The following is a 27110-nucleotide window of genomic DNA, read 5'->3' as shown; positions in this document are numbered from 1 at the left end:
TTGTTGCGAAACAACCTGTTACCCTTACATAGCTATTACATGTAGAGTGTCAAACCAGGGCTTAGAATCTTTGACATTTTTCATTGATAAGACGTAGTATGTAGGAGAAGTTACATGACAGAAATGTATTGTAGAGTTAGTTTGCATAACAGTATGATATCATGACACAATTAGTTCTACTGTAAGTGTTACTTTAATACTGTTTTACAAAAAGGAGGAGACGAAGCGGAAAGAGGAGGAAAAGAAGCAACGTGAAGAGGAGGAACGAAGGCGGCGTGAAGAAGAAGAAGAAGAGGAAGAACGGAGGAGAGAGGAGGAGGAAGAGAAAAGGTTGGATGACATTAAAGGTTCTTTCAGATATTCCTGTATGAAAAGGGAATTGTTGAGTACATTTATGAAGGTAAGACATCCAGGTAAACTATAGTTAAAGGTGATTCAATCTCTCTAAGTAGATAAAAATCAGAGATTTACTTCTAGATGTTTCGAGTGCCATCCATCACTCTTCTTCAGGGTTACTTTGATTAACTGGCAGAACAAGTTTCCTAAGTTGTAAAGTCAGGCAGAATGTTTATTCTTGCAACACTGAAGAAGTGTGATGGATGTATATCTACAATTTTTATCCATTTGTAGATGTTGAATTTCCATTGAATATGAAAAGAGTGAATCTCTGTTTGAAGTGTCATGTATTATGGTACTGAATCTACATGTACAGGCGCCAGGAAGAGGAGGAGGAAGAGTTGCGTCGTGAAGAGGAGGAGGAGAAAGAGCGGCGTGAGATGGAGGCTCGCAGGAAGAAGGCTGAGATGCGCAAGAGAGAGGAAGAGGCAAGGAAGGCTGAGCAACCAAAGGTACATTTTTTGCCAGATGTAAAAGTTATGCTATATTACTACAACCTTAAGCTTCATGTATTAGCCATTTGAGGTTTTGGTATTAGCAAGTTGGGGGTTTGGTGCTGATTTGAATTTGCTACAGATATAGGTCATGTTCACATCTAAAGGGAGGTAGAATTTCAGAATACCTAAAAGATTCCGTAGCACTTTGTGTTCCTTCCTCAGACAGCTACATACAAATGTATTAGTGACATGTACTATGGGACACTTCAAACAGAGATACACTCTTTTCATCCTCTTATATTTTTGTATATGTCAGCTTTAAATTTCAGACTTGTTCTGAACACTCATAATGTCGTAGCTGCAGCAGATAATGGTTCTATCTATTGATATGATGAAGTTGTAAAGTCAAAGATAGGTAGTGTTATATAATGTACCTGAACCTCTAATAGGTAAAACAGCAGGAGCAACCTATGGTCAAGGGGAGATCCAGTAGCCCAGCTGAAGACATGGGTGATGAGGTACATGCACCCCAGCCTGTGTTATGTGCACTGTTGCCCCCTTACTGCATCACCATGAACTGCACGTTTCACACATTTGTTTTCAGCCACATCCTGAATGTTATGCCTGCACATGCACCATGAGTTGTATTTCAAGCTTCATCACTGTCTTGTATTCGCAGAGTTTGTGTTACTTTCATAGGAGTCTTTAGTTAAGTACCTCCCTTTAGTTAAGTACACATGTATGTGTTGTAGTGTCCGTAAACTCTTTATTTGTGGGAAAGTGTAGGAGAGATGAAAATATGCTAAAAGAATGGGCATTACGACGTTACAACACTTTAAAAAAAGAGATGTTGAGACATAATTAATTTATTTTTAAAGCACCACAGAAAGTTGATTTAGTCATGTGTTGGATCAAGCATCATACTCTGTTTATGTATATGGAAAGTGAAATTTCAGTGGACAGTGCAAAGTTTACCTGGGTCTGCTATGTATGTACCATATAATCTATTCTTCCTGTTTAAAATTTGGCACTGCTTTGAGTGTTATGTGCACATGTACAAATGCGATTGGCAGAGGTGTTTGACAGAAAAAGTGTACTGTAATCTACCATACCTGTAAATTGGCTTACACCTATTGCTACATGTGTGTACATGGCAGTTCAATGCTGCAGAATGTTGATTGTTGTGCTGTTGTTCTGTTAGATCGTTGGTTCCCTTGTCTTATATATAAACTTTGTTCATTCCCCAAACATGCTATAGAATCCTTATCAGGGTATATGTCCAACCTTTATAATTCCTGCTTCTACTTGTAGCACATAGTGGTTTATGTAGATGCATGTAGGATGAAGGAAAACAAATGTTCTCCAACACCTTTGCTGAAATTCATAGAAATGTTTACTATATTCAGAAAGCAAATCTTGACGTCTTTTTAAGTTTTGTCTTTACTTTCTTGAGGGAATTGGTTGGAGAACAGTTTTTTCATTCACCTGCAAATGAACTAACTTTAGAAGTTGTCTTGTCCTGCACTAACCCTTCCCCTTGCCAACTGACTTCCTCCAATGGTGTACCCCAGAACTCTGGACCTCCACCAGAGAAGACCCAGGAGAAATCAGCGCTATCGTCCTTCAAGTCAAAGCTGTCTGCCGGCCGCAAGCTGAACATCAAAGTTGTTTTCAAAGCTATTGTGTTATTTCTCACCACCTTGCACTGCACTTGTGCTATGATAATCCTGCACCAAGGCACTTATCCCTCCCTAAACCTTGTATACATTGAAGTTTATTTTGTGTTGCAGCACCCTCCTTGCTTAAAACAAATAAATGAAGCATTACACTCTCTTGCCAAAAATTCCTGGTAACTTAATCTCAACTTAAATTCAAAAGCACTGAGGTGTAAATTTTAAAGTGACCATTGGAACTTCTTCGACAAAATCTAAAGACTTTGCATTAGCTGTTCTTGTAACCTGTTTATTGTTATTTTGTTTTGTTTTGTAGCCTCACTGTTTTATTTGTGCACTGGATGTAGTTGCACCATGCTAAATTGTACCATTCAGCTAGCAGCTACACCTCACTGTTTTGTTACATCACAATATGAATGCTTGATTTGCTATTTTTGTGGCAGTGTGATCCTGATTTGGTGATTGATTACCATTGATTTGTGTGATTTGCTGATTAATTACTTTTCATTCCTTAATGCTACAATCAGATTTAATACCATAATCATTCTTTCTTGTGGCAGTGTGATTTGCTGATGATTCCTTTTGCTTCTTTTAAAACCAAGTAGTTTTTCCAAAAAGTAATAAGTATCCTGATTTTCATGTAGCCTTTTGGGTGACAGTAAATATAAATTTTGAATATTAGTAGTTTTTCTGTAAAGTGTAAAAAAAGTGAAAGCTGCTCCCCTTGTGAATTCTTTGTAAACCACATTGTACCCTTTAAGTTGACAAGATTGCAGTAATTTAATATACATAAATAACACTTTGGTCAACAATGTTTAAAATGGTACTAGTCAATGTATTTCAGTTGCTGAAAGCTTTCTGATGACAAACACAATCTTTATCAAATATCCATTGACAGTGAAGATGCCAAACTGTAGACTCATTCTGATCATCATGGCCATTTTGCAGACCTTGATGCTCAAGAAAGCAAAAGAAGACCTGGCCCAGGAGGCAGCGGAGAGGGAGTCAGCCAAACGCAAATATCTGGAAGTATGTTGTTTTTGTTATTGTTGTTGGCATTCATCTGTCTCAGGAAACAATGGTGTATAGGCAGACAGTCACTCGCCGTCGTAGGTTAGTTAAACCGTCTGCCTGGCCTGCACTTGGCTTTGACAGTACCCCCAAATCTCTAAAGATGTTGACAGCTCCCATTGTTGAAGCAGCCAACAAACGTGTGTTTTCCTTACATATGTAATGGTAGTAAAACTTGGGGAAAGGCATCCTAGTGGTTTGCATGCATCTTTAAAAAAAAAAAGAAATCAAAATGAAAGCAATCCTTGGAGAGGTTCAAGGACCCACCCCCAGCACAACATTTTAGTCAACAACATTTGAGGTGCTCAGTTGCTGAATTTCATAGAGGTGTAAATGTTGACACTTGTTATATTATGACATATGGCTTGTCCTTTCTCAGGATGTGCTCCCACCTCTGAAGCTGGGAGGTCTGTCCAAAGATGCCCTGGAGTCTCTCTGTCGTGATCTTCATGCTCAAATAGAACAAGCAGAGGAAGAGCGCTTTGAAGCTGAGTATAAAGTCAAGAAGAATGACCAGGAGGTAAAACCGGAATACCTTGTGTTCCCACAGATAGAAACTATGGATACAAACATGCAGACATAATAATTCAACTGAAAATCATTGCTTATTGATTATGGAATCTTATGTTTTGATTATCCATGAATTTTTTAGCCTAAGGTCATTGTTTGATAAAGTGTATTTTCCCAGTTATGTGGTGCCGTAGTGATAGGTCAAGTAATCAAAAGTTATGTACCATTTTGCCTTAAGGCACAAATATTCACTGATCTACTGTCTGCTTTCCAGATTGAGGACTTGAACATGCGCATCATGTCATTCACTGGCAGATTGTAAGTTTCAAAGTCTGATTTCTTATTTATGAAGTATTTTAATGCCCATTGATCAGATTCAAGGTAATCTGTGTCTTCCAAAGTATTGATTTATTTTTTTTATTTGATTGTAAAACAGCAAAAAGCCAGTTAATAGAATTTTCTGTGACTTATTTCTAAAGGTGTACACACGTACCTTCCAATTTTTATGGTTATCAATCCATCTTGTTCACGGAGTGACCTAGTCTCGCGAAAGTGCGAGACTTGTGTTGATCTTCTGTCTCCCCACCCTGCCTCCCTGCAGAGTAGGGATAAGTAGGACTTGGGCAAGTCTCGACCTAGTCTCAACCTAGTCTCGACCTATAGCTAGTGAGACTAGTTTACTCGGTGAACAAGATGGACTGATAGCCATAAAAAATTTAGAGGTACGTGTGGCTGTCTACCTTTAAAAATAAGTCACTGTTAGAAGAAAATTCTATTAACTGTGCTCATACGTGACTCATGAATCTCTTCAGCAAAAAGCCCGAGCTGAAGAAGGTGAAGGTGACCCCAGAGAACATGCTGAACTCGCTGGCTGAGTCCCGCCGCACCAAGCCAGGCATCATCGACTTCCGTGCCAACCTGAAGCACGTGGAACGGGAAGGACACGACAGTCGCAGGGGAAGCTCCTCCACCACAAAGAGTGAGGGAATGGAAGAGAATCTAAATGGAGAAGAGGACTAGGTAGGTTGTTGCTCTATCAATGTTATACAGAGATATAGTTAGCCACAGATTGTTGTTAAACAAGGAAATTCAGTTTCTATTTCTCAACGTGAAAGTACTGTGCCTAATAAACTTATTAAACATTATTGAATTACTTCAAGCTCCTTGCGCACTTATCAAAAAGAGTAGGGGTCCTTCCCAGTACAAGTGAAATATACTTACAATTGGGGTACCTTGTGTACGTGCCATAATGATCAATGTGATAATCGTGGGCATTAACGGAAGAAGAAGAGGAATGACTCATAACAGTCTGTTGTGTGATCTGACTTTGACTTTTGATTTTATTTACATCCACATCTATAAAATGTATTTGTCAAATGTCAGCATACCTTTGTTCTGATACAGATATCAATTTCTTTTCAGCTCCAGGCCAAAGCAACTCTATACAAGAACAAGATCAGCAACATTTATTTAATCTATTGAAAGCTTTGACACCCAATAATTGTATGGATTCACAACTATGATAATCACAAATCATAGTCAAAAATATCACCATGAATACATAGTTAATTAAAGGTATGTGAAGTTAAGGATTGATATAGTGACTTATTTAATAGTGAAATATTTTAGTAACTAGCTCTGTCAAATACAGTGACTACACATGGAATGCTTGGGACAAAAAATTTGATCTAAATCTGACAGCTATAGACAGACATACACAGCTCCCACATTGTCAACAACGCATGTTGTAAAGCTTGCTCTTTGTAGAACAAGTTTACACCACATATGATGGACATGGCATTGTTCTCAAGACAAAGCAATGTTGTCAAACAATTATATCAGTCTAGTGTGCGAAACAATGGGGTCTCTTGATATCCAATAAGTGATGATTCATTTGGAGCAACTCTTTCTTCATCAAGCCAAGCCATCATTCCATCATCATGTTACAAATTGTAAGAGTCAATAACCTGTAGATAGACTTTTATCCGCCATTTTTCCAAGTCTACCAAATAGACATATTTATGTAGGGTTTATGTAAAATTACAGTTAGTATATGTACTATGGTATGTACTTATAAGCAGCCACTTGAAAAGTAGAGAGCACAATATTTTATATACTAAAGTTGTATATCTTTTATAGACTTTTTATACTACCGATATATATGTTACATTTTCGACCATGAACATTTCTCATTATGAGCCCTGAGTCATCAAACACAGTAATGGTTGAGATTTGATGCGGTGCAGTCACAAAGAACTTACTTCTGAATGAGTATCTTGTGGTTTGCTTTAATGAAGGATGTTTACAACAACTACGCATGTCCATGTATACTTGATCACGAAGAGCCCTGCTAGGCCTACAACTGAACTCCACTGGTGGATTTACATACAATGTGTCCTCGTGTACCCCCTGACTCAACCCAACTGTAAACAGTATGTGTGGGTCTCCACTTCAGATGGGTGCTGCAAAGTCGGTCAATACGTAAATTTTTATGGTGTTGACTTCCCATGTGTTGAAGAGGGTCATCAAAGGAAAATGTCTTTCTCCATATATACCCACTGTGCTATACACCAATACTACATGTATACACCTTTATATATCCCCATTGTGCGAAACAAAAATGGTAACTTCAGTAGCATTGAAGTCTAAAATGCACCTTTGATAATCTGATAGATAAACAAAGCTTCACAAAGCTTGCATATCAGAAAAGGCGTGATGATAATCTTCATCAGTGAGTTTTAATGTTTTGCCACCTTTTTTTTGTTGTCACCAAATTAAAATACTTGTTGGCACATGCAAGGGCAGTTACATTTCTCCAATATCATAATGTCTATTCTCAGGAATAGCAACTAATGTAGAGGTACATGTACTTGGACAGCTTACACACGCCTGCATGTAGTGTCCGTGTTAACAATCATGGTGCTTACAGTATACTTTAAGATGGAAAAGAATGAATTTTATGGATACCTAATTTTTCTGCACAAAGGCAACCGCAGGTGCCATATGCATACACATGTATATCATGCTTAGAAAACTGTAAACACATATCATTCATAGAATATTGAAAGAAATTGTAAAAGTAGCTGAAGTTTGATTGCTAATAAAAGTTAGCCTCAAAATATTTTCATTTTGTGTCATTTCATTGTCTTTGAAAAGTCATTATTACAAGCAGAGCCGACAGAGTACAATGTATATTTGACTAATTGAATTTGTATAGAGCATGTTTTTGTATGGAGAGGAGATTAAGATATGTATGTATACGATGTAAATTAGATTCATGGAAAGGTAGACATCATACATTGTAAGTAGATGCAAATCACACTTTCTGTGAGTTTCAATTTGGTTGCTATTTATGTATATACGGGTTGGATCTAGACTCGTTTTTTGACTCATTTGTCAATTTCTTGAAGTTAGTAATGAGACTAAAGAGCCGGATCCTACATCTGCTTTGAGATCACTTATAGGTCACTGACTTACATTGTACATCATAAATCTGCTGGCCCATTGTGCTGTCGAACAAAGCACTTGTTTATCGCCGTGTTTATGACTGGTATGCTGAGAACCCACCACTTCTGTTTGATCTCCACTTGATCTGGAGATATCTACTGCGATCAGATCAAAACAAGTCTGTGTACCGTCCGGGCAGGAGCGCGGATTGTCCGCCGGTTCTAACGTTAGCTACAGGCCTGCAGTGCCTGGTACTGAGCTCTATTCCTCATCGTTCTTTAGGGGATTTTGCCGATGAGAAATTATTAAAGGTGAGAGTTATTTGTGTTAATTTAGTGTCTGCGTGTAACAATAATGCTGTATAGCAATTTGCAAATATCTGTCCAGTCCTTTAACGACTGGAAAATCGCAGTGAATCATCTTGTCGAATAGGAAAGTGTTCTAGATGTTTAAGCGACGATATGCCGACGATATACTTATTATGTGGGCAGTCACTTGTATCAAATTAAACTTGGTAGTGGAATGATACCATCAATGCATGACTTGTATGCTTATGTGCTTTTCAGGGTGGCTTCCTACGTATTTCAATATGTGGGGTACTACGGTGTGCATCGCGGTGGCGGCGCTGTTGCTCCTATGTGGTCCGTCTACATCTGTGGCAGGTGAGGCATCAGTTTCAGGCTTTTAAAGTTTGAAATTACCATAGACGTTAGATAATATAACCAATTCATCGTCACTCTGGTTTGTCACAACACTTAATTTGTCTTCTTCGTGTACCTTGGAAAAGTTGAAAGTTTTTTTCGATCTATTACTTTGCATAATCTATGCGACATGCAATGCTTCTTTTAGTAACAGAGAATTCGATGAACTAGTTCTATCGATCAATGCTTTGGTTACCAGCATGTTTTTACGTGTGTTCAGACAATAGACACACAATGGCGTTTTTTTTTAGATTTTTGTTGTGTTTTACAGACAGCCCTATTCCAAGGATTTTGTGTCCCAAAGATGTTTTTGTGACCCTTGGTCGTGGGTATGACACGGCAGACGTTAACCTGCCCACTCCATGGTCAAATTACAGGAACATCACCGTAAGTAAGCCCATTCGTGTCGCACTTATCACTTATGCACGTACATGTAGTTCATGCCTATGCACAATTGTTATCATGTCATAGTTTCACACAATTGCTTATCGGTTGCTTTATAGATGAAACATGACGTTTGTTACAATAACAAAGAGTAAGATCATATTACAACAGGTGAATATTGGTGGCTATGGTTCACCGTTCTTCAAGCCAAGCCGTGTGCTTTTATCCTCTTGTTTAGACTTAATTACATATTGCATGAACTGTCTTTAAGGTATTGTATGAAAGATGTTTATACCAGGTATTCGTGAACGTCTTGAAGAAGTTGTCTTAGTTTGTTATGAAAATCCTTCGATGCAGCGTATTTTTCATAAGTAAACTGAATGTATAGCGCTTTCTATGAGTTCAAATTGAATATGGTTTGCGATTATCATTTCTATAAAGCGTTCGTTGTTCTTTGAGATATGACAGTGCACGAAAAATAATCCCCAAGCAGATCCTACGGTACCATTAGACAGTAACAACGCTGTCAAAGAGTATAGCCGACCAAAGGTAGTCAGGCGGGCACCGGACACGGCGGTCGGTTGCTAGGGTATTCTTTCCCGCTGCTATGCGAGTTCGACAGAGTATCGGGTTACAAGAGGCCTACTATTTGCTAACCGTAAAATATTTCAAAATAAACAAGATGTTATGACAAGGAAAATGTATTCAAAATAAGATTAAATTCGCAATTTCAGATAGTTTGAATGTTCCCGTTTGAATTGAGATTGCTGTTTTGTTTCGATTTTGCTTCCAAAGACGATTATTTTCTGTTCCAAGGAAGGCCTTCAATTTGACCATACTCTTGATAAGATGGGCCGCAAGTGCCATGGCAAATTCTCGATTTTTATATTTTTCGTCATCTGAGAGGCAAATAAAACTTTCTGTTTTTGGGATTTTTTAATTTTTAATTTTAAGCAAAGTTACAGTCAAAAATATGCGTAAAAATGGCATTTTTTGCACTTAATTACCAATAATTCAAAATCTAAGGCATTTTTTAAAAATCCCAAAAACAGAAATCTCGGGAAAACCGTTGCGGTCATTTTGAGCCGTCAATGAGTTATGTTGGACTCTTCTTGGCGGAGATCTTAAACGATGTTTACACGCATGTCATGCCGCACGGAGAGCGGGAGGGTGTAATTGATACCGGTGTAAACAACACTCATGATATTCAAGGTCACCAACAAAAACGCCAGTAGCTTCGTTACATATTACAGGTCCCAAAAAAGTGAAAGCATAGATGTACTGTCCAGAAAATTGTTTATATTGGTCAAAAACTATATTTTTCGCCTGATTCAAGTTAGTTGGGGGGGAAATGCCAGAAAGCACGGTTTTACCTGCAATGACCGCAGATGACCTGAATAGAACACGGGTTCGGTTCGAATTACGTCAGATGGAACATCATGGAAGAAGGTTCGAATTCGGCTAGACATGGGAGATTTTGAGCCCGTATTTGACCACCGTGGGAGGGAGCATACACACTCCTAGGCCGGTTTCACTCCTCTGCCAGCTTCTGATACTATCCTATGCTACCGTAGAATCTGCTTGGAGATTACACAAACAAGTCACCTGTTTGCCACCCTTTTGTGTCCTGATATATCAGGTGAGTGATGGGTACCAGATAGGTGACAATGCGTTTCCGGCGGGGAAGACAGAAGTCACCTTCTCTGTGGTCTCTCCGGAGGGGGAGCGAGACAGTTGTGCCACCAAAATATATGTCGACGGTAATGTATCTGAATGTCACGTTACATTTCAGTCATATGCATATTGCATATGAATTTCACATATGGAACACAATTTACGTAACATGAATAAGGATAGGAGTTGTAATTGAAACTAGCGGGAATCACACATATTGCATGTAGCAGAATAGTATTCATCAAATGTGAATTAAATGTTTCATTTGCAACGAGAAGTGAAAAAGAGTGAGCTGGTAAAAATCCCGACTACTACTAGTACTCTATCTTCGCGACTCAACCTCTGCTTGGAGAACAGCAAAAGACCAGGGCTAATGACACCTAATGACCATATACACCTCGGGTTGGTCATTAACCCTTGATACTGTAATTTACCGAATAAGGTGAACTTTCATACAAACATCAGAATATTACTTTTTCTAAACTATCATGATGCTTGACTTTTCAGACCAAGAGCGCCCCAGAGTCTATGGCTGCCCGTCATCCTTCTCCACGGAGATCGCCACCACCTATGCGAGGGTGGAGTGGGAAGAACCGATCTTCACGGACAATGTTGGAGTGGTCAACGTGTGGCAAAGTGAAGAAACCAACCAGACGTTTACTTGGGGTACTTTCCGGGTGACTTACATTGCCACCGATGCGGTAGGCAATTCAGCTGAGTGTACGTTTACAGTGGAAGTCAAACGTGAGTTTTGTTTTACCAGTTTATTGTCGGTTTTACACATTGTCTATTTGGATAAACAGAAACCTAGGTGGAGACATATATTACGTTTGCTAAAGCTATGTATAGTTAGGTTATTCTGTTTTCGTAGCTTCCCTTCCTTTCCTTAATGGAAATAACAGTTTGTACATGGTAGAAACAACCAGAGGAAACAACAACAATATCTTTTCAGGTTTTGCTTTTGTTAACTGCATTGATGAACAGTGGGAGTCGTGTGAAACTCTTCTTTTTGTACTGATCCTGAGATGATTTATCCCTCTGTTTTTGCTAAGGTAAGAGCTGTGGACTTCCGACTCCACCCGACAACGGCTACAGCAACTGCGACCTGTGGGCGCGGGGGAAGTTCTGCTCGCCCGAGTGTGAGGAGGGTACGGTACCTGCCGACGGAGAGGAGATGCGGACATACGCCTGCGAGGCCGATGGAGAGTGGAGACCGTCCCGGAAGATTGTCGACTGCGTTGGTGAGCTCACAAAATCGTCTGGGCCAATTACTTCACGTCATGAAAAGTAGATGTGATAAGACTGGGTGAAAGTTGTCATTGTTTCTTATAGTTTGGTGGTAGACATCCCCCGCCGTAATGGGAGCCAAGAACTGTATCTGCCAGATTTCGCAAGAGATTGTGCATTTCTAAGACATAGGCGGTCCCTTCTAGAGAACAAAGATCCGTTATGTGCAGAGCAGACTCATAAACTAGACCGAGTGACGAGGCACTAAATAGTCATCGATTTCTTACAGGTTTTTCCAGTCCTACCAATGGACAGTGTGAAGAAGGATCTGTACTGCACCGTAAAGGGAGGAAGCGGCTGTGTTGTAAGTACCTCGCTCTATCTGCATAGTATTATTTCTGCTCTTCATGAACTAAGTATATTGTCTATTCACACACTGGATACACACATGGATAGACGAGAAGTGACAATGGCGTATTGGCATGAGGGATATGCATATAGAAGGGGTAGAGGCAGAGACCGCTGAAGAAGGTCGTTAGGGATAAGGGGACATTGGTCCAATTTGTGAGCCGACAGTTGGACATTACCAAGAGAACTTCTTTTGAGATTTTTTAAAACACCCCTTCGCATTTTTGCCGGAGAATGGTGTGAACCATACCTCATCTTATATAGTAAAGATTCATATTCAAAATTCTTTTATCTACTAGTAGTTAGATTTTTCGTTTATGATGCAGAATTCAGAATTGTTGTATTTACATTGTCTGTCTTAGTGAACTGCGGCCGGGGAACCTACCATGACAGCGCCGTGGACGCGTGCCAGCCCTGTCCGGTGGGTACGTACCAGGACCAGGAGAGAAAGACAGCCTGTATCCCGTGTCCTGATGGACTCACTACCGATGCAGTAGGCACCAAATCTATTCAGATCTGCAAAGGTAATTACTGGTGATGTTAACTGTCTAAATAGCTAAGGTGATAATCTAAGATTATGTAAAGGCTGTTTTGATATCAACGCCTAAGTTCCTAAAGTTAAGTTTATTGGTTGAACTGAATTGCAATGGGCATATAGAAATACAGCATTGTCATATTGCTATCATTATCCTCTTTATGATAAGCTTTAATGTTTTGTTTCACAGGGGAGAGCTTACCATCACCAACCGAGCTTCTAAACATGCCTCAGGCCGACATCGAGGGTGTGTACCCCATCTCCACTACCTGCAGGCTTCAACTCAACAACGACGACTGCAAGACAGAGATCAGCAGCGACCCGGCGGATTGCTTAACAGTGCGTGAGTTGGTCGAAACTGCACTTCCCGACTGGAAGCTAGGCGACGCTTTCTCCATCGGCGGATCGCTGAACCCCTTCAATTGGATCATCTCCAACAGCTACTTCGATCGTTGTGAGGAAGAACTGTCCATCTCCACCGGGTCTACAGAAGCCGTTACCATAGTCCCCTCTGTGCTTACACTCGAGAGATTCTCTATAAACGTCAGATACTTCATTCCTACCAAATCGTTCGAAGTAAAGTTCACAGGTTTGTGGAAGATTGGGAGTATATTGTTTCGGTTGACGGTAGAGAAGTCTGAGGGAGGCTTTGTGGTGATTGGTGAGCCGGTAGATACCGTCATTCCTGTAGGGAGGCTCATTTCTGGCTTAGCGTCATCCCTGTTGCCTGGCAACGACGCAAGGGAGACCTTCAAAAGTGTCAATCTCGACAAGTTTGTGATGGAAAACATAAAACTGACGGCCGTTTTCGGCAACTCTGGGTATGGTCTACAGGTGGCGTTCGACACGGGTATCGGTAAATCCCGTGTTTTTGCCTCACTTGATTCGATCAAATTTGGCGACAACCAGACGAAGGTGTTCTCCGTGGCCCTTTCGATTAAGTCTATCAGCTTCGGTGACTTGATCAAGCGCTTTACAAACGAAGGTGTTGAAGTGCCCGTCTTAAGTGATCTTGAGCTTCCGGAGGCAGCCTTTCTTCTTTCCACTAAAACGGCCCCTTTCTTGATCTCCTCTTACCCTGACTCGCTTCTACAGATGATGCCAGGCGTGTCAGCTGGTCTCAACGTGGTATTCCAACTGAAATTATCCGATGGCGATCCTTTAGGTTCATTCTATCTTGCTGTGTGGAAGAGAAGGTTCCAGTTCCAACTCCTTCCTGGATCTGTCGTCCGAGTAGGATCGCTCTTAAACAAGATGCTACAGTCAGTCTCTGTCATAGAGCTCCCCAGTAAGCTCGCCCTAGACGATGTGTTGTCCAGCACCTTACAGGGGTTCCAGTACGACGGAAACACGAGAACCTTTACCATCCCTGTGGCCATAGAAACTTCTCTCACTATCATACCGAGCGTACTTGTCCTGGATAATCTCCACGCGACTTTTCATATCGTGAGAGGCCAGTCCACAGCGGGCGGTCTGAATCCTCAACCCGGAGCTGTAGTGTCTCGTCCCGGTACTGCTGTCACCCAAGCTGAAGGAACGGGCTTAAGTTTTGAACTAACATCCGTGTGGTATATAGGTAATGTAAAAACAGCACTGTCCATAGCAAAGCCTCCAGGAGCCAACGTGTTCATCGCCGAAGGAGCCCCAGAGCTCGACATAGAAATTGGAAAGTTGATAGAGGATTTCGGAGTTGCACTACTTCCCCCAGGTCCGATGGAAGATGGACTGAAAAGCATAGGTCTTGACGCCTTTAAGGTGGTAAATCCAAGCGTTTCTTTGGTCATGGGGAAAGACTTTGTCTTGAAGCTAGCTGGAGATGCAGTCGTCAACGATTGGAGATGCACCGTTGAGGTTATCGTGGGGTCCCTGGGAGGAACTGTCTCAATGGCAACCGGTCTTGTTCTCGAGCGTATTGGGATCGTCGAGCTGGTGAAGACACTGACGAACGACAATGTGGATTTGTCAATCATTCCCGGCGCTTCCATCCTGTCCAACGCTCAAGCTGCCTTCGTGGTGTCCTCATCGGATATGTCCAAATTGAACGAATACTTGCGATTTTCCGCTCCCCTGCTCTCCAGCATCGATATTGTAGATGGCATAGGTGTCGTGGCCTCGTTCAAATTCCCTCCGAACTGCGGACAGGACGAGTTCTGTAAGGTTGCAAAGAGGCTTTTGGGGAAGCATGTCGAGCTCATGATCTACGGCGCCCTGTCAATAGACCGCGTGTACATGAAGGCTGTTATTCCTACTCCCATCCGCATTTTCCACGGAGCAGACATTCGGGATGTCGGGTTTGAGATACAGTTGGCGAGGCCCCCCGAGGAAACGTACATAGGCATCACCGGTTCCCTGCAGCTGGACCAACCTCCGCTTCTCTTCACGGGTCGGTTTGGTCTCTCCAACAAAGGCGTGTACTTGGGGATGTCGTCAGTGGGGTGGTGGTACAATGCCTTCGGTCTTTCCTTCCTATCCATTGGGTACTTAAACTTCGAGATTACCATCAGTCCAGACCCTATTCTCATAGCGGGGATCGACTTTGGAGGTCAGGCGGTGATCGGGTTCAACAGGTCGGACGCGGAGCCAATCAGAGCATCACTGTATGTTGGCATCAACAGGATTGCCCCGCTTCAGAGCTACTGCAAAGGCAGCATCACCAAGCTCACCATCCCTTCTATCCTTGCTGCTTTCGCTTACCGGCCGAATCTACCAGGTTTCCTCGACGAGATAGGCTTCACCGAAGGGGTGGAGTTCTCCTTCTCGGCTATAACGCGAACTCTTCCAAACGGAATTCTTATTCGCCAAGGGTTTTTCTTTAAAGGGAAATTAGAAATTTTATTCTTCAAGGTCACTGCCGACATTGCCATCGACAAGACGTCGATCTTTGCCAATATGACCGTCGCACCATTCAACATTGCCAACGGCTTGATAGCAATCGAGGGACGTAGCCCCACACAAGGACCGCGCCTCCTCGTAGACATCGGGTGGCTTCCGCCGCGCGCCAAGCTCATGATCGAAGGTAGCGTGACAGTTCTTTTCATTAAACGAACAATCAACATCACCATGGACGAGCAGGGAACGCGCTTCTTCATCGAGGGCAGCTTCCTGAATCTGTTCCGAGCGTCCCTGGAAGTGGCGGCCAGCTACGGTTCCATCAAGACAGCATCCTTCCAGGTGACGGGACAGATGCAGCAGGACCTCTTCCGCAAGCTGAGGGAGAAAGTCGAGAATGCCATCGATGGGTACGTTTTGATCTCATCTTTTAACACTGCAACACTAACTCATGTCGCTCATTTTCTTTTGAAGTAGATTCTGAGTTGATTGATACTGAGTTTGCACTCATTCATTACCACAGGTACGTCAAAAGAGCAGACGAGGCCATCGATGCCGCTAAAGCCAAAGTCAGACAGGCAGAAGTCAACTGGGACATCGCAGTGAAAGATATACAAAAAGCCCAAAGGAAGGTGAGGCTGTGACATACATATACCAGTGAATATTCTCGCTACAATCATTTTCCTGATTGATGTTTATTGAAACCACTTAACGTTGGTTCCTCAATTTTCAATATCATGTCTGAGTTATATAAACTTCAACATTGCCTCAGGTTCGCGCTGCGGAAGTCCACTGGGACCGCGCCGTTGCCTGGTTTGATGAAAAAATAAAGGACGTGAGGGGAGCCGAGAGGCACTGGGACGATGCTGTTGCTAAACTGCGTCATGAAAGGTCAAAGTGCAGGTTCAAGAAATGCAAATGGTGTAAGTAGAGTCCATTCCAAGACACCATGTGGATGTTTGTTACCATTGTTTAGAATTGATTTTTAAGTTTTGTAATTATATGTCTAGGACATTTGATACTTCAGAAATATTTTTAACACTGTTTCAACTTTATAAATATTTCCCTGGTCCTGTAAAACTTTGGAAATATTCATGGTGTGGAATAGGATACTTCTAATGGTTTCTAAATAATGATAACAGCATTCTACCATTATTTACCATTTTCTACCATTTTCTACCATTTTTTGTAAATGGTTCGATGGGCTGGGAAGATAGCAATTCACACATCTTTGCAAAGTATGGTTGGGTGCCATGCAACAATGGCCCATCACAAAGGATCCACCAGTGCCCAGCAGTGAAATCCAAAAATATACAGATGCAACAATAGGGCTTACTTTTATGTGGGCAATAAACTAATTTTACCATTTGGCCAGGTTTACCATTTTTTGTAAATATTTGTAAATGTGAAATAATCACAGAGAGGTTTCACAATTATTCTAGATAAAGATATTTTTGTACAGTTACTTTCAAAATGTTTCTAAAATATTCAAAGAAATTCAAATAAATGAGTATTTTCTTCGTCAATTTTTTGAAAATAATTTAACTATTGTGGCTTAGATATTCTTTTATTCAAAATAATTCAGACTAATTATAAATATCGCCTAAAAACCCTCATGGTGTCTTGGAATGGACTCTATGCTATCAACATTTTATTCACCTTACATTTTGATTTTAAAATGTCATTAATGCAGCAAAGTAACAGGCAGTGCAGCAATGATATATATTATACATTTCTCAGTCGATGTTCTGTTAGACTAATGCAACTGCTGATGGAATAGAATGTAAGGCGTTATGTTTCTCCTCACGTATAATGGAACGATGGGGTAGAATCATGCAACGTTATAGCTTTTGTTCTTTTTGTCTAAGCCGTGCACAGAATGTTAGAGGGAAGTTCATACATGCGTGATACATGTGATTTTCTTTTAATTTCTGATCTCAGTCACTCCCTGTTTTTCAACTATTTACACCTAGTTATAAACTATGGCTTTGTACTTAAACAAGTCTCCCTCTTTTACACTTACTAAAAAAACAAAATCGAAGCGAATGTTATTGTACCACACACATAAAGAGGAATTGAATATGTTATATACATTTCATCCATATGTCTATTTGCCAATATCATTTTTACAACAGATGAAGCCTGGTGCCATGCAGAAAATGCTGGTCGCGCCATTTGTCAAGGAGCACTGTGGGTAAGTGACGCAACATTTCTTTGCTTCGCTGCGCAATAGTATAGAATACCCTTAATCCATGAATAGGAAAAGAACTTGCGCAACGATCGTACACGGTACAATGTATGGCAAAAAAAAAGAAGAAGAAACAAACTTATCATCCTAATTACTAAAACAAGTATCAAACTTAGTACATATGCAGATTATGAATATAGAATGAAATTGGCATCCTAATTTCTAGAACAATAACAGCTAGCATAAATCATTGATATTGTATTACAATCGAGTGGGGCTAATTATGAGTTTCGGCATTTTTTCTTATGACAAAGCAGTCTTTTATATATTTACCTATTTTAGCAATGTGGGAGTTATTACATTTGAATATATAATCAAATCTATCTGTATCATTGAGTCTCTTAAAATCTGTTGTATTTGACTCGAGGAATGTAAATAACTCATTACGTGAAACATTGTACCTACTGCACATCATGACAAAGTGAAATTCATCTTCAATTTGCTTTGGACAGAATGGGCAAAACCTTTGGTCAGGCGCTACATTATGATATCTGCCTGTTTCTATGTTCAATTTATGACTGCTGATTCTTAGCTAGGTTATCGCTTTGCGAATTTCAAAGTTATAGGAAATGACTAATTCAAAAGAATGAATAGATAAACAACAAAGAACTATATCATGTATACGGGACTCTTCCACGATTTACTTAAGTCAGGCGACGCCGGTTAAGCCTTCCTGGACAGTGGACATGTAACTCGACACGGATTCAACAAGCCGGTAAACTATTCCTTTGGTCCCCATAAGCAAAAAGGAAAATGATACCTTGTGCTGAAGAATGTCATTGAATCAGAGACTGGACTAGGGGATAGGGACCTAACTGTGATGATGGATAATATATCTCATTGGAAGCGGCACTTTGCTAATGCTACAACTCGTTAACAGTATGGCTATGTATGTGTATACTATAGAGACGGTTCATTGTACCATTCTAAGCCCAGCTTTAAGCACGATGTGGATTTGTTTATCTGTTCTAACAGTTGGCTGAGCAGGTAGTGGACAAGAGTCGGTATCTGTTGGATGTTGCGATCTTTGCGATGAAAGCAGCCAGAGAAATAGTCGACAAAAGCCGCATACTGCTCGACGCAGCCATTCTAATCCTTAAAGGTGCCGAAGAGTTCGTAGACAAATCACGGTGAGTTTTCATGATATCAAATCTTCCTTGTTCCTAAAAGCTTTATGCTTCCATATTCTTGATAAAAGTGTATAAGATTGTTACACGGTCTAAACTGCAAAGCACGCTATTCATATCAGAGACTCATTGAAATAAAAACAATGTAAGATGTTAAACATGATTCTTCTGTGAAGCTACAATTTCATTTAAACGCATTTGCTTTCTCTTTCTCTTTGTTTCTCTCCTCTCTCTCTCTCTCTCTCTCTATATATATATATGTGTATATATATATATATAAATATATATATATATATATATATATGTGTGTGTGTGTGTATGTATGTACGTGTGTCTGTGTGTGTGCGCGCGCGCGCGCGCGTGTGTGTGTAATTTCGAATAGTATAATTCTAATCACGTTCTGAATTAATGCAGGGCATGTCTTTATAATTGTCACAAACAATGCGTTGCATACTAGATGTTTGTTTATTAAGGAATCTCCATTAGTGTGGTGGTTTATTTCATCGTTTTTTACAGTCTTGACGTAACGACCCATTTTTGTTCCATTAGTGTAATCCTGGATGTAGCTGAGGGTTTCCTTGAGGGCGTGAAGCAAGCAAATCGCTTTGGAGCAGCGGTGGCGAAGAAGGTAATTTGTGCAGAACTTTACAGGAGGTCTATGTTCGTGATTTCGTGTGCTTATACATGCAAAGACTCCTACAACATCATATTCATATGATACTACTCGAACATACATTTTATTTGAATGTCTTACCTACAAAATCAAATCGGAGTAGAAGAAATTATCGTTGTCAGCAAAACACTCTGATCAACACCTGTCTAATCTAACACTTATCATACTACTCATACAGTGCGGGTATGATATGATTATGTAGGTGGCGGGTGCGGTTCTAGGCGGGATAATAGACATCCAGGAGATCGGCTTCAGCGTGAAACTCGCCGTCGCACAGAGTGGACACTTCCGGGGGTGGATCAAGGTGGCTTTCTTCGGCGGGAGCCCGAAGGTACGTCCGGTCATGAGACGCGTCTTGTTACGTTGATGCCACGCGTTAGAATAGCTTTCGAGAGGTAGAGATGTACACACTGTGTAGACAAAATCATTACGAACAAGTTATTGCTCTTGGCGCGCGCTCCTTCTCTGGTAGGGAAGGTACATTGCCAGTATGATATTTTAAACTCTTTTAAATCATTCAATTTCACCTAGCAAATAATTGTCCGGTTGCTGATTGTCAGACAAGCTGAGCTGCATTCCACGTCTTTGAAATGCGTAGCTACTGCTTGAAGTTACAATGACCAATTACTTAACTTAGATATTATTTGCTTAAGTTAATCGATAGGTCACACTTTTCATATATACGTAGGTCAACCACCTGCCACTCAGAAATAGTCTAACGATACAACGCTTTTCAAACAGGAGTTCAGGTTTGACATCAATCTTCCGTCGATCGAAGACATGGTGAGCGCCCTCGTGGACATGGTCAAAAACGCGCTCGGGCTTCGTCGAAAACGGGAAGCCGACCGCTTGGAGTTCGAGCGACTCCTGCGTCTGAAGTCGACCAAGCTGTGCGAAAGCATCGGGCCCATGCCATGTGCACCGAATCACGTTAAACTGGCGCAAATGGTCGACTACAGGGCTGCCCTACTCGGGGCTAGAGTGATCCATGGAAACATGGTTCCTATCGTGAAGTAGTGGACAATTTTGATTCTTTATCGTGATCGGATCAAAATTGGCAGAATGTGTGTGTTATCGCTATTGTTTGTCGAAGGTATTTTCGGCGACCTAGTCTTCTCAAGCATTTCGCTTCGAGTTCGCCTATAGAAGAAGATACAAAAGACATCATATAATTTGGTAACAGCGCACTGTATACAACGTAAACGCAAAATCTCCTCTAACTAGTACTGGGAAACCAATGCTAAGTATACCGTTTGTATATGAACACACCTTAAATAATTTGGATGTTTTACATATTTTTCACTGTCGCTACAATCACCATTGCTGCACTTGTCGCCAAGTACAGAGTGATTACAAAATAGACTTTCACATCATGAGGCTGAAAGGCTTTATTTGCGCACAAGTGAAGCGAAACAACAAACCTGTTATAATCATAATGAAACATCAAGGGCACGATCAAGATGTATGAGACGTCAAGATAGAAATGACGAGAAATAATTACATTATGTCAAAAATGACTACAGGGTTTGTGCTACAAGCTTTAGACAACGATTCAAATGCATTGGTAACGTGTTGAGGTAAACATAACATGTTATCTTTCTCCTAATGATCACTTTATAATCACAGCTAACAGTAATTTGAATTGTAGGCCAGCTGATGGCAAACTTGTAAGAACACGTAATGATCACTGCAAAACTCACTACATACATGTAGGTAACGAAAACAGTTTCGTTCGTCTGACTACTGTATACGTGATACACAGTGTCCCTATTTTCACTGTGTCTTAATAAGATATCTATCCATTCAAATCGTTGTGTTTGTTTGTTTTGGATTTTGATGGCTTGATAAGATTATTGACTGATTCTCTTGGAGTCGTAAAACACTCAGAGTACAGGTTAATTCGACACACCTTACAAGTCTAAAAATACACGTAGGACTATTGATATTTTCTACTTAAAAGACAATAAGAATACCTCTGATATGGTTATCTGATGATATTGGCACAACAAATTCTGAAGAAAATTGGCGATTTTGTTCTAAAAATCTAAGTGAAGCAGCAAAGGCCAGAAAAACGCTTATTGAAAAAGCAAGCAGGCTCAAAATGGAGGGACACCCCATCTTGGGTACATTCGGTCCGTTGCTCTTAGCATGTCCCGTTACAGTTACAACTGACAACCTTGGTGACGAAGTGGGTCTGCCATGTGCCGTCGCTGCAGGCGAGTTCCACCTGATTCGTTTCCGTCATGTCCGGGCCGCAGCACCCACAATGCTGCTCAAATGAGTTGCTCTCAGGAAGATAGTAAGACCTAGAAACAAAGAACACAAATACGTCATGCTAAGAATACGGCTTTGTTTATCTATTTATCTAATTAGTTTGTGGAGGATTGACATAACAGGTGACTATCACCATTTCTAAGATGTCATCCCGGAGACCAGACTGTAAGGTTTGATCCACTTACACCGGGAAGGACCCCCTACCCTCTCCCAAACACTGGCCCTTCCGTAATAGTTGTCATGCGACGCGTAATGTGTACTCTCTGTGTTGTCATGGCGATGGCTGGCTTGCCCCCTGCGTTACCCAAATTTTCCCCAGTATGCAAAACGATCCATAAGATGCGTCGATGAAGGTTAGATATCTGGGTAATAAGTCAGTGACACTGACGAAAGATGACGGATGTTATCTGAAACGTCTGACCGTTTCCGTGATCATTTCCAATTGCTTGAGTTATTGCTATTTAGTGGATCCATAAGGTGGTGTGTGTTCTTACCCGCTGGGACACCTTCCCTCGCACCAGGAGATGGTGACTGGTGCAGAACTGGTGCAGCCGTTCACGGTCAGCTGGGTCTGGTTCTCGTACCGGACACAGCCGGTTTGCTCTACTACACCTACATGGATCGTGGAAGAGTGATGGTTAGATACCATTCTGTTGTCATTGTTATTACTTGACTTGTCTATATGAAGTAATAGGAAATGACGCTCCGTGTTCGAATTATTCCTCCTATAGGTCTGTTGTAGTCTCTTTGTAACTCATCATTCTTAATACCATCCTTACAATAAAATAACTATAATAAGTGGCTCAGAACCGCTTTGATAGCTGGTGACTTACAGTGCGAGATGCTGCAGCATCCGTCGTCTGTCGGTTCGGTCACAAGGTTTCCCTATAGAAAAATAAAAGCTCGTATTACTTAACTTTTCTATGTAAAGGTTCATTGTCAAATTCACAGACAGGATTCAGCATTCAGTTGATATTGATTAGTGGCATTTTAAAGATTATATAAGATATCTAAAATATGGGGTGAATCACTTTGATGGTGTAGTAGTAGACAGTATTCATTCATCAACAGCATGACGCCTGTTGCTAGTGCAGTATAGTAATACGATACCGATATGTAGACAATCCATCCTGTTGTTATAGTTGTATGGTCGCACGGAGCTGGCTATATATCCATATTAAATGTTGGTGGCGTCTCTGTCAACTATTAATGATAGCCAACTATTAACGATACGTTTTGTCTACCGGAACCCATGCTGATACGGCGAGAACAACATATATATCCTCTCTGTGGTTGATTATAACAACTGTACACACTTCTTCACGTTTGCTTTATTACCTCATCACAGTGTGTGGGCCCAGGGTTAGGGCAGTGGATGGTGGAGCAGACCTCGAACGCCTCTCCCGTGGTAGCCAGCTCCCGACACTCACATACTTCACATGCATCGTCCCCTGGGGACCAGGTCGAGTTGACCTACATACAAAAAATAAAAACCGTTATCGTGTGCTGTTAACCACACAAGTTTAGTCAAAAGCTCCTGAGCTGCTGAGATTAGAATGCCAAGTATAGAAAAAGTGCAATGCGTGTTATGATCACATTAAGAGAACTAAATTGTCGCGACAAAAATGTGTAAAAAAAACGTCTCAAGATAAAGTACGATCGCTATTAGTATACTTACAGCATGGTCGATGACGCTGCCGTCACTGGTTACCTCACAACACGACGTCGGGACGCACTCGCCACAACACGTCCCTGGACTGTTCACCAGGGTGTGACACTGTAGACACAAAATCCATGTTAGCACAATTGTGTACATATTGTTATAGAATGACAGAACTTCATCTGCTCCATGTCAGTATATCCCACTGCTGACACCATGTTTCGTTCTTCCTAATTTTAGAGTGAACTTACCCGTTGAAGTATCGTTAAAATACCTTATTATACATACGGTGAATAGAGTCTACAAAGGTAAGTCTGCTCTTGGCTTTTATTTGCTGGTCTTGAAATACGTGTAGTCCTGCCTTAAGCTTACTGTATATTCCATCATAGACAAGGTATCTACGGATAACATGCAGTGCTACACTCAACCATTAATCTCTTGATTTAGCAGAGACAATGAGTAATAATAAATTACCGGAGGGCAGGAAGTCGGACATGAGGTGATGTCCTGGCAAGTCTCGATGTAATCCCCACTGGAAGTCTCCTCACACGTGCAGACACGACAGGGCCCCTCATTCCAGGACTCTCCGGGCTAGATAGAAATGTGTCAATGTTAGAGATAAGCAAGAGACACCTTTGCCCTTAATGGTGTGTGATGTAAGGCTTCTATTGGTCCGAGCCTTACACTACTTTTACACAATATAATCTGAACAAGCTTTGGAACACGCCAGTCTAGCAGATCTGAGATACTCATCAACTTGTACTGCAGGGAAAGAAATCTGAAATAAGTTGAATGTTACTACATGTATTTATTCTTCATCTTCATCTTGTAGTGCATAAAGTCAACGTACCTGATGTGGGACGTTGTTGTGATCCACACAAGCTGTAGAAAAATATACACAAAATCAGTGTCGGACCTTCTGGGTTAACAACATAGAACAAAATAGGATCACGTCAGGCCCAAAGTCTGCATAGACGAATTCATATACAATACAACCATACAAAAGTTTTTGATAACTGGCACTGTGAAGCAATCAATGACTTGTAATTCTGTTAACTTATTCAGTCTTTTGTAATGTGATAGAACTTGAGGAACACGACGTTCGTGCGTCAAACGACAGATATCAGCACAGACAGAATACAGTACTCAGTATTTTGCTAATCGTCAATTCATCGTTGTCCTGCCATTGATGATTGCTGTACTTACCGCAGTCCGTACTGAGAATACAATCTCCTGTCGTCACATCCAACACAAAGCCGTCCGGACACGCGCAGTCCTCCATGAAGCCGCTGCCGCAGGAGACAGTTTGGTCCTGGCAGGTGACGGGGCAGGTGGTTCCGCAGGGGGTGTAGATTCGGTCCGGCGGACATTGGGATGCTACAAACAAAATGCGGAGGATAAACAGGATTGTATTCATGAGACGATGAAAGAAAAAGGTGCAGTCTTGAAAGCAATGCTACCAGAAATTATAGAATGATAGTTTGCATAGCGTTTCTGTAACAAATTCACGCATGTTTATATTCGTTTACTGTTGGTCAATGCTCTGAACTTCCAATAACTTTAGCGAGTGGCAATGCAGTTGTATTCCCCAAGCAGACTTCTAAAAACTAGACCGTTTCTAGAAAGACCACTGCTCTGTGAACCATGGAGCTTGAGAAACGTTTAGACTTTGCTTTCCTTGATCACGTTGGAGATTATCACAATTGCACAATAGGATATCAAATTAATAAATGGCTATCAGCCTCTGAACGCCATTGATTTCGACGCGAAATCCGACGAATGTTTACTGTTAAGCAAATTTCATGTTGAGTACTTACGGCACTCTGGTACGAGGTCCCTCCAGTCTATGCACACGCCATGCGCCAGACACGCCATGGCGTAGGCAGTGATGGTGAAACATGGGGACGTCTCGAAACACACGTCGAACTCGCAATCCTCTAGGTACTGGTGGTAGTCAACCAGGTCGTGACACGGCTCAAATACCTGTAAAAATAAAACATTTTGTATATAGATACCAAAGGATGAGGTAAACCGACAGTCAAAGGATCATATCCGTGTAACAAGCAATACTGTATGGCCTAGCTACAAATTTTAAGATTAATAATAATTTATTGTACACCAGACTGAAATAGCTGGGTGGGAAATAACAGTATAATTGAGCGTAGTAAACATCCATTATCAATGATATCATACTTAACATATGACATATATGCATTGTCAGTGATATCAGACACAACGTATTGTATCTAACGTTACCCCCTTTAAGTATGTCATAGACGTATTTTTGTGACGTAGTTGAAAAACATACTTTATTTATCAAAGCAGCTAAGATGCGACGGAATGTGTTTTTAGAATGACAAAACATACGTCGGTTGCCAGGATGTCGCATGGCGTTGTGACGTTTCCAAGTACGCAAACTGTATCGTTGATGTAACAGTCCTCGAGTTCACTATCAACCAGCCAATCATAGCCGAACTCTTCAGTGTCGGTCGTCACGGTTCCATCCGTCAGGGTGAAGTCATTTGATTGGTCGTTGTCATAGAAACCTACACGTCAACGAAATTTACTCATCAGGTTCCTCCTACTTTTCTATTGACACACATATCATGATTTTCTTTCTTTTCACCAATCAAGTAAGGGCTCCCTTCTAGAAGTAACATTAGTATCATTAGTGTTGACAATGATGACTAAGCAGTAATTCACTGTCTATGTGTCTGCCCATCTGCGGTTTGAAAAAGTGTCGCTTGGGTACCAATTAGTACAAATTATTATGTGGAAAAATTGTGTTACAACATTAAGTTTTCTTTCTTACCACAGAGACCCTCGATGTCTTCGAAGAACTCGGGCGGGATATAGATAGAGGCGATGTAGTTCAGCTCAATGTAGTTGACTATCACACCAAGGGCGTCTATGACAACGCGCATGGTGTGGTAGCCATGCCGGGTGATGGTCATTCCACCGACGGTCACGGGGGGCCTCATTGGTTGGCCATTGACTATAACCTAGGACAAACGAGAATACTGTCAATTAGAAGAGTGTCAAATTCATCTTTTCACAGTACTACTGTGAAAAGAGACCTACTAACATGTTACAATATATAGTCTTACCTCAAGTACATGCATCATGTATTGAAATTTTCTGATATTGCGAAGGTCAGAGAAAAATTGGCGCCCTTGATACGATTCTTCGTCATCATGACCATGCGCCCAGGCTTTTCCATATTCTATTAATCAAATTAACTGCAGTAACACACATTTTCATGACAGCATTTGCATAAACAGATCAATTATAATCTGTACACTAAGAGCCCCATGGCCTTACTATTTCTCCCATTGAAATAGCTTTTGTATATCAATTTGTACATCTTAACAATGAGGATACAATCAAATGCAATGTGCTAGCATCTTACCCATCCTGTCCTGCCCAGCTCCACCTCGAACCCTCCATATAACACAGTCACGCTTCTGGTGCAAGTTGCCACTCCTGCCTTAGCACCGCTGCAGGGGAAGTTCTGAGCCCAAATCTCAAACTCGTCGGAACCGATTGGACTTGCCATCAGGTACGTGCAGTTCCCTTGGTGAGAGAATCTCCTGCCGTCACAGGTTGAGTAATGGGGCTCTCCGTAGAGGAAGCAGTCGCCTAATGGGGAATGCAAACGGTTTTTGGAAATGATTTAAAGGTTTTGCATCAAAGTTGGTTATCTATTTTTTTACGTACACATAAGCTCAAAACAACCAGTAAAATGTGTGTAGTTGAATACCAAAACTTTTTAAGATATATATCGTTCACTATATGTAATACAATACCCGTTATGTGATATTGTGTCGACGTATTTC

At 41.1% G+C, this 27110-nt stretch overlaps 3 protein-coding genes across 8 annotated transcripts in view; 2 read left to right on the top strand and 1 right to left on the bottom strand.

Moving 5' to 3' along the window:
- The first annotated feature begins 222 nt into the window (after positions 1–222).
- LOC118421443 (troponin I, slow skeletal muscle-like) lies at positions 223–7208 on the top strand. Of its 5 annotated transcripts, none has more exons than XM_035828736.1 (9): positions 223–330; positions 713–848; positions 1283–1351; positions 2405–2497; positions 3455–3535; positions 3957–4097; positions 4362–4405; positions 4900–5107; positions 5510–7208. In XM_035828736.1, exons 2-8 carry the CDS (start codon positions 777–779, stop codon positions 5105–5107), a joined length of 708 nt encoding a protein of 235 aa, XP_035684629.1. In that variant the 5' UTR covers positions 223–330; positions 713–776; the 3' UTR covers positions 5510–7208. The 5 variants fall into 5 exon arrangements, with proteins under 5 accessions (XP_035684629.1, XP_035684625.1, XP_035684626.1 ...); XM_035828732.1 differs by having other exon boundaries at positions 229–330; positions 4900–5111; XM_035828733.1 differs by lacking the exon at positions 1283–1351 and having other exon boundaries at positions 230–330.
- Positions 7209–7373: 165 nt separating this feature from the next.
- On the top strand, positions 7374–21148 carry LOC118421441. Its single transcript, XM_035828730.1, has 16 exons — positions 7374–7845; positions 8101–8196; positions 8507–8622; positions 10259–10379; positions 10801–11037; positions 11346–11534; positions 11810–11884; positions 12291–12452; positions 12654–15702; positions 15816–15924; positions 16065–16215; positions 17428–17486; positions 18516–18670; positions 19217–19295; positions 19543–19671; positions 20082–21148. Exons 2-16 carry the CDS (start codon positions 8124–8126, stop codon positions 20355–20357), a joined length of 4980 nt encoding a protein of 1659 aa, XP_035684623.1. The 5' UTR covers positions 7374–7845; positions 8101–8123; the 3' UTR covers positions 20358–21148.
- LOC118421440 (mucin-2-like) overlaps positions 20711–27110 on the bottom strand; it is a 32514-nt gene continuing 26114 nt past the window's right edge. For both annotated transcript variants that reach the window (XM_035828728.1, XM_035828729.1), the window contains 12 exons: positions 26684–26913; positions 26087–26276; positions 25642–25820; positions 25092–25257; positions 24481–24651; positions 24125–24156; positions 23749–23865; positions 23293–23391; positions 22953–23087; positions 22448–22499; positions 22109–22226; positions 20711–21646 (listed from right to left, as the gene is read on the bottom strand). In XM_035828728.1, the coding sequence (XP_035684621.1) occupies positions 21484–21646; positions 22109–22226; positions 22448–22499; positions 22953–23087; positions 23293–23391; positions 23749–23865; positions 24125–24156; positions 24481–24651; positions 25092–25257; positions 25642–25820; positions 26087–26276; positions 26684–26913 (1652 nt within the window). In that variant the 3' untranslated portion in view covers positions 20711–21483. The remainder of the gene's footprint in view (positions 21647–22108; positions 22227–22447; positions 22500–22952; positions 23088–23292; positions 23392–23748; positions 23866–24124; positions 24157–24480; positions 24652–25091; positions 25258–25641; positions 25821–26086; positions 26277–26683; positions 26914–27110) is intronic.

The sequence above is a fragment of the Branchiostoma floridae genome, chromosome 8 (assembly GCF_000003815.2).
Source record: "Branchiostoma floridae strain S238N-H82 chromosome 8, Bfl_VNyyK, whole genome shotgun sequence".
Lineage (NCBI taxonomy): Eukaryota > Metazoa > Chordata > Leptocardii > Amphioxiformes > Branchiostomatidae > Branchiostoma > Branchiostoma floridae.
This window is presented reverse-complemented; position numbering and strand designations above follow the sequence as displayed.